Source organism: Montipora capricornis, chromosome 9, assembly GCF_036669925.1.
Source record: "Montipora capricornis isolate CH-2021 chromosome 9, ASM3666992v2, whole genome shotgun sequence".
Lineage (NCBI taxonomy): Eukaryota > Metazoa > Cnidaria > Anthozoa > Scleractinia > Acroporidae > Montipora > Montipora capricornis.
In genome coordinates, this window is record NC_090891.1 from 18,983,819 (window position 1) to 18,991,318 (window position 7,500).

General features: G+C 40.6%; 2 protein-coding genes across 3 annotated transcripts in view; one reads left to right on the forward strand and one right to left on the reverse strand.

Annotated features, from left to right (window-relative positions):
• LOC138015417 (pancreatic lipase-related protein 2-like) overlaps nt 1–7,500 on the forward strand; it is a 274,790-nt gene that overhangs the window by 184,604 nt on the left and 82,686 nt on the right. The window lies entirely within an intron of this gene.
• The window catches only part of LOC138015352 (pancreatic lipase-related protein 2-like), a 15,261-nt gene that overhangs the window by 4,195 nt on the left and 3,566 nt on the right, over nt 1–7,500 (reverse strand). For both annotated transcript variants that reach the window (XM_068862358.1, XM_068862359.1), the window contains 2 exons: nt 6,802–7,041; nt 1,175–1,486 (listed from right to left, as the gene is read on the reverse strand). In XM_068862358.1, coding sequence (XP_068718459.1) covers nt 1,175–1,486; nt 6,802–7,041 — 552 coding nt within the window. The remainder of the gene's footprint in view (nt 1–1,174; nt 1,487–6,801; nt 7,042–7,500) is intronic.

Sequence of the window (7,500 nt, forward strand, 5' to 3'; positions counted from 1 at the left end):
ACACGATGATAAATGGGTGGCAAAGGGGCAATTTCGGCTTCAAAATGATCATTTTACTCGAAAGGACCGGGGCGAGTTCCAAAACAACACCTTCTCAACCGAGAGGAGTTATCAGCAAAGCGGCCTTTGTTGCCTTTCTTCAGATGGCCGGCGCGAAACGCCGCCATCTCCGAAGTTATCCGTAGTATGAGAGGCGCGGTGCAAAACAAGGGAATCACCTTAAGATAAAAGAAGCTATTGATATTCAATGGGAAAAACCTACACTAAACCTTGAACGTATATTTTGCCGCCGTGGTGCAAAGGAGGCGAAGAGCAGGTCCTTCCTTTTAGGGCCTGTTTACATGGAGTGAGGGTGTCCCTGCTAACCGGGATATCCTTGGGGAGCAAACTTTCGTACGTTTCTTTAGAAAAACGTATTGAAGGGTTTTCATGCTAGAAATGGTAACCCGCCTTCCCGGGGAACCCTGTCTACTTGCCGCGTCAACCCGGCTAACCGAGGTAAGAAGACTGCGAAAACATGGCGGCGCGACATTACCACCCTGGGGAATTGTTTCATCGTTATCACTTGCCAGTGACATCTACTGAAAAAAATGACAAATAAAGAGCAAAAGAGTTTCCTAAGACACTGAAAAGCTGCCGCTAGCCGAACAAGTGATAAACAATTAAAATTCCCGCCGAAACGTTTTTTTTGTCCGCCATCTTGTTTGTTGTGCTTGGTTGCCCACTCAAAAGATAGCCCACTAGCCGCCATTCCGATTATGTGAGTTTCATGTAAAAGCGGCTATATTTTAACCCTCCTAGCCGGGTAATTAAGTCAGCCGGGGCACCCTATCTCCATGTAAAGAGGCCCTGTTAAAAAAGGGTATCCTCTATGTCGCACTAGCGTACTCCAATACACCTTATTCCAAAATGGCCTCCGTTTAAATATTCTTTTGTTTTTATTCAACTAAGCCCTTGATGCCTCGTTCTTAAGCTTAAAATTCAAAAGAATATTTTATCTTGAACGAGGCAACAAGGGCCAATTTGTATCCGCATAAATCAGCGGCCATTTTGGAATAAGGTGAATAAACGGCTAAAAAAAGAATTAATCTGGGTAAATTAAGCCCGCAAATTAATAACAGAAAGAGCTTCCTTCGCCTCCTGCTACAATTAAAAATTATTCAAAGAATCTTACCAGTTATGCGACCAACTGTCATGTTGTACTTCGTTTGCAGATACCTTCCCGCAAATCCGACAGCGTGAGCGCCAAGACTGAACCCAATAAGGTAGAAATTATCAGCGAAATCCTTCGAATTACGGTTGCGATATATTAAGAACTGCACAAGTTCGGCCATTTGAGCGCCGACCAGCCGTGTGTTTCCAGATGACACTCCTAAGTCTTGATTTGCTCCAACACTCCAGTCTGTCATGATGACATTGAAGTCACCTTTATCCAACAGGGCGTCCTTCATTCTAAGCCCCCAATCGTCGTACCCAGAGGAAGTTTCTAAGAAATCAAGAGTTGTTACTTGAATTCTTAAAGGGAGGGTTTCATGTCTGTGCGTATGGGTAAACTGTCAGGTCTGCCCAATTTCATTCTTATTGAAACAATCGAAAGCAATGATGTAGGAAAAGAAAAAAATGCCATAAAAGTGGAATTATTCATTGAATTACTTTTGCAATCATTTACTTTGTGTTACGAACCTACTGCATGCGAAAAGATAACTCGAGCGTAGAATAAGATGTTCGGCCCTTACAATAAATTAGATGGTCAAAACTAAATTTGATATTTTCTGTGAAAACCCGCAGTACCTTCCACTAAATTTGGGCCCAGTCATTCAATGTATTTGCTTTAATACTCTCTGTGAATAATGAACATCATCTGGTTCAGTAAGAAACAGTAAAATTTACTACTACTAGCGCCAAAGCTTGGACATGCGCAAAACCATGAAACTGTCCCTTTGAGTGCGTTCGATAGCGAATATTTACTTGCCGTAAAAAGTTTGTTGCCACCTGGGACCCATGAAAGCTAAGCCATTAACCGACGGTATTTTAGACCATTTTTCCTTTTTAATCATTCACAACCTAACTTTTTCATGCGCAGGACGCCATTGCATTTTTCGACTATATCAATAGTCAACATCCCAACATACGCTTCACGATGGAGAAAGAAATCAATCATGTTTTGCCCTTTTTGGATGTCTTAATCGACAATACCCACCGTGGTTCAGTAGTCACTAGTACCTTCCGTAAGAAGATCTTCACGGGTCTGCTCACCAATTACCTCAGTTTCGTACCTCTGTCATACAAAATCGGTCTTATCAGGACATTAATTGACAGGGTTTTTAAGATCAACAATACTTGGTTGGGCTTCCACAACGACATCTTTAAATTAGTTTTCATTTTGTGCAAGAATCTCTTCCCCGTTCATCTCACCGATAAATGCGTTTATCGGTATTTGAACACAGCCATCGGCAGAAATGGCCCCACTCAAAATACCACTTCACAGGGTAAACAATACTTTAATAAGTTACCTTATTTAGGCCATGTTTCTACTATAGCTCAAAGCAAAATACGTCGCCTTGTAAATCGTTATTGTCATGATCTTGACATCAAATTAGTGTTTACCAAGTTTAAATTTAAAAATATTTTCTCAGTGAAGGATTCTGTCCCCAGAGGACTTCGTTCACGTGTGATTTATAAATTTACTTGTGCTTGCTTTAATGCTTGCTATATCGGCGAAACTGGTCGTCATTTTTCCACACGCTTCCGTGAACATCTCTCTTCAGACAAGTCCCCACACATCTTCAAACATTTACTAAGCTCAGAACGTTGTCGTCAATCTTGCTCTGCGGATTGTTTCGAAATCCTTGATTCCGCCCCTACTAAATTTTAGCTTAAACTCAAGGAGGCTATGCATATAAATTGGGAAAAGCCTAATTTAAACCAACAACCACATCACGTCAACCTGACACTTACGCTTCAGGCTCTACATTCTTTCAATCACTCTGTAACTACTCAAATACGTAATTCTTGTCACTTAATCATAATTAATTATGCATTTTTTGCCTAGTTGTCATATAGTCCTAACGGTTTTTCAAATATTCTGTAACTGACGATGATGTTCGTAACATCGAAACATGTCTTGGAAATTGAAAAATTTCGTGATTTTCTTAAAGATAACGATTTTTTATTATCTTAGTTGAATTTATTTTTTAGATGATAAATTTTGAAAAAAAGGTCTTTGCAGAACCTTAAGAGAAAAAAGATCGTTTGTAAACACGATGTGCCTAGTAAATTGAAATAAAAAAGAGGATAGACTTTCATATACCCGACTAAAATGGCGGAGGACAATTCAATTCCGATTATTATTCAATTCCGATTCGGCCTCACTAATTAGGTATTGATATGTTCGCTTTGTTCTTTTATTTCGGATACGGTACATAAAAGCAAAACTGTGTCAAGTACTTGTGAAATGTTCGTGGCTAGTCTGACGTGGCGTTTCGTCTCGGCCAAGAGACTCTTAAGAGACCTTTAGAATTCAAAGGCAAACTCATTGAGCATCGCGCCCAAAGTCCCGTTCGCAAATTCTAGATGTTGACAGTCCGGCCCTTTATCGCAGAAGGATTCCCAACCTTGTAATCACGAGTTAAATTTATACAAAAGCAAAACTATTCTCAAGTACTTGTGAGATGTTCTTGGCTAGTCTGACGCGGCGTTTTGTCTCGGCCAAGAGACTCTTCAGACTAGCCAAAAAAGAGAAGCGTGATAAGCAATCAGAAAACTTAAAATACAAACTTAAACCAAGCGAAGAACCCAAAAGGTAGGTGAAGGCACGGTAAACGATTCGCTTTTGTTGCAACAACAACGACAACAACAACAATGCTCTATTGACTCCAAACACTAAAAGACATATTTACATAGCAAGTGACAAAAGTACAGTAGCTTAAAAAATAGATATGCTTAAATTTGAGCCAGGAGGAATAAAACAATCTTGCCGTTTTCGATTGAATGATGTTGAACGATGTTGAACGATGTTGGCTGCTGGGGTGGGCAAACGGTCTCAACGCCTCATCAACATTTGACTCAACAAGCTTCACTATAAATCGCAGGCTGCAGCCGCGGTTGTTACTATGGGTACGGACATGGATACGTCATGGGGAGACCGATCAGTGCGCAGGCACACACCCAAAAACGTTGAAAGAGGGGGGTAAACGGCTTCAACTTTATTCAACATTCGCGAAAACAAAAGAAATGTTGAATGGTTGTTGAAGCAAAGTTTAAAGAGGGTCATGAAGGGGTAAAATGGGAGCTGGGGTTGACCTGATTTTTTCGGTGGGAAAATGAGAATTGATCACTGGGAACTGGGATTTTGTCACTGGGAGTGGGACATGAAGAGTCCTTGGCCTGGTGCGAATGGGATTTGCATTATCAGAGGGTAACAGGTATTAGTTGTGCTCAAAATTCCTGGTATCAAATATTTCATGCGCTCCTTTTGCGTTCCTGGCCACTACCATGTGAGAGTGATGCTAACATACTTGTTTTTGAACCTCACAGCTCCCTACATACAACATCCTTACCTCTAATACGGCTTCACTAGCATGGATCGACCTCCCTAAACCCAATGCAGTCAATGAAATCACTCGAAGAGACTAGGACTCTGAGATGAGGTATTGGGCAAGGCGCCACGGGAAATGTGATAGGTATAGGAAATGAAATGTCCTTGAACGCACCCTACCGATTTGCAAGACCTTCACCCTAACGATAGTGTTGTGGGTCTAGTGAAGAGGGCGAAGACTCCGAGGAGGACACTGGTGAGGATACTTAAGTTGATGAATGTAATAATGATGCTGATGGCAGTGACTCTGAAGGTGACGTAGAGAAACGGGAGCCTGCACCATTCAGAATGCTCTCATGTGCCAGGTGATAGCAAGCCTTTTTTAACGGCCCTTGGTTAACCAATGCCATACAGCTACAAATGTATTTATTGCTTGCGTTCTCCAGTAATCTCATTTTTCGTTTTCAGATTTATCATAAACTGCATCATACAACATAATTATGGATGCTCCAAGATTATATTTTCCCTATGATAACTCCGATTGTGATTTTAGAAGCAGGAACTGGGATTTCTAAAAACGATTTGCCACTGGGACTTGGATTTTGTCGAAATTTGGACTGGTCAAACCTACGTTTACATTAATTCTCTGAGGGTAAGATAAGCATTAAGATTAATGCCAAATTAATCATTTAAGTTAAAGAAGCTAAATCAATATGGTCTTATCTTATAGGTGAACTTAGCAAGAAGATATCTTCAGCTAAAGGCGCTCTTAAATGTATAAGACCATACATCTCAGAGCGCACTGCCCTCCAAATCCATCAAGCGTTGATCTTACCCCCCTTTGATTATTGTAGCTCTGCTTGGGGAGACTGCAACTTAAGGTGGTTTGAAACTTCAAAAACTTCAAAATAGGGCTGCCAGTGTGATTACCAGTTCCAATTACGACACAAGCGCCAGTTTCCTTTTAAATCTGGTAAATTGGGACGATCTAATTACACGTCGGCAAAAGCCTAAAGCCATTTTAATGTTTAAAACAATTAATGGACTCACCAACAGCGTACCTCCAGAATTTATTCATTCCCCGCAGCGCACAATGCAACTTAAGAGACTCGAGGCTAAACGTGAGTTGCCTTATATGCACAAATTATGGCAAGCATACTTTTTGTTACAGCGGAGCACTGTTATGGAATACTGAGTTTGCCCATCAGTACCCGAAAATCAGATTCCCCAGGATATTTTGAAAGGGAAATTGACCAAAGATATAGTAGCTGCCGGCTCTGGTCAGCAAGTTTTTTTCTTTCTAGCAACCTGGTGGGCAGGATATTTTTTTCCCTCCTAAATGCTCTGCAGGAATTTTTTTTTTCTCTCCTCATTTCTCTGCAGGATTTTTTTCTTCAAACAAGTGTCCTGTTTACATTTACAGAATGTATTTACATTTACATTGTCGTTATTGCAGTAATAGTTCTAATATGGAGCTGCAAAGCCTTAAAATTTTGTAAGCTATACAAAATCATTCTTGTATAGACACATGTTTTCGGAAGGTCATTCTTTAGAATCATTTAATATTACCTAATAACAATATTCTCATGTTATAAAGTGATGCTCCACAGGTAGATTTGAAAATGTTTAGATTGTTATTTAGGCCAATCAATGTGTTGTTTTAATAGGCTAACCAGAGTGGCTCGCTGGCTTGCAGATTATCCGGAATGGTTGCAGTTTTGCTGGGATTTTGTAAAGCCCCTTAGGAATGGTGAAATAGCTTTGCAACATTTTTTTTTCTTGCTTGCAGCAGTGCAAGAATTTTTTTTTTATTTCATTTCTGCTGCATGCAATTTTTTTCTTCCAACAAGCGCTTGCAGGAAATTTTTTTTCAAAATCACTCACCCCCCACCCCCCCTCAAGAGTTAAATGGTGGGCCCCTTAGGTCAGAACATGTCTTACAACAGCAGGAACAATAACGTACTGAAGGAACGTGACTCGCCGAGCCCGCAATAAGTGAGCGGTACAACGATACTTTAAACAGAAAGTGCACCATTTCCCCTGGCACAGCGGCAATACTTCAGTGTAGGCGATAACCGAGAACTAATTAAATTCGGGGATATTTTAAAACAAATTAGCAAGTCTCGAAGAATGGTAGAGCACCTGAAATGTACAACCGATAAATGTTGTAAACGAATTTTTTTACAGCGGCTTGAAAAGACAAGTAAGGAGTAATGCTCTTTACGACTTATGATATTGGAAATGCGAGGGAGTGATATTTTTACCTGTCCAACCATGGCACGTGAATATTGTCCTTCGTTTGATGTCATAATGTGAGCTGGCTAGCTTACTTTTGTCACTGTCATCAAGCTCTTCTCTGTCGTTGGGGTTTCTGTTTTCTCTTGTATAAAGATAAAATCTCGTGCCTATTTCCTCCGGACTTTGGGGAAGTTTCATCAGTACGTCTTCAAATGGTGGTAAGTGGTTGAAACAACCGTACTTTTCGTAACAGACTTGAGGAAATCCTTTACATTTGGGAACAGGAAGAGAAAGGTCATAACTTAGTTGAAGTCAAATCGAATCGAACTTGAACTTGCCAGATGTTAAAAGTCTCTTTTTTTCCCCAAACAGAACAACTTATGGCAAATAGGAAAAGTGTCCGGCCAAGATATCAACGTTTTTCACACATGTTCAGACAAAGTATCAAAAAGACTTAAGGTGGGCAGACACGAGGGGTCATGTTGCAGGGACAAGGTGCAGCGACATGTTGGCGTGTAGTACACACTGAGGCGACATGCATTAGGGTCGTGTAGCGGAGACATGTAGCAGGGACAAAATCACAAGACTTGCACATGCATGAAAATGTTGCGGGTACATGTTATATAGTTTGCAGTGACATGTTCCCTCGTGTGAACTGAATAGATACTTTTATGACTCTATAACACCAATTTGGGGGTTTTGTCCTCGAGACGTGTCCCATGAAA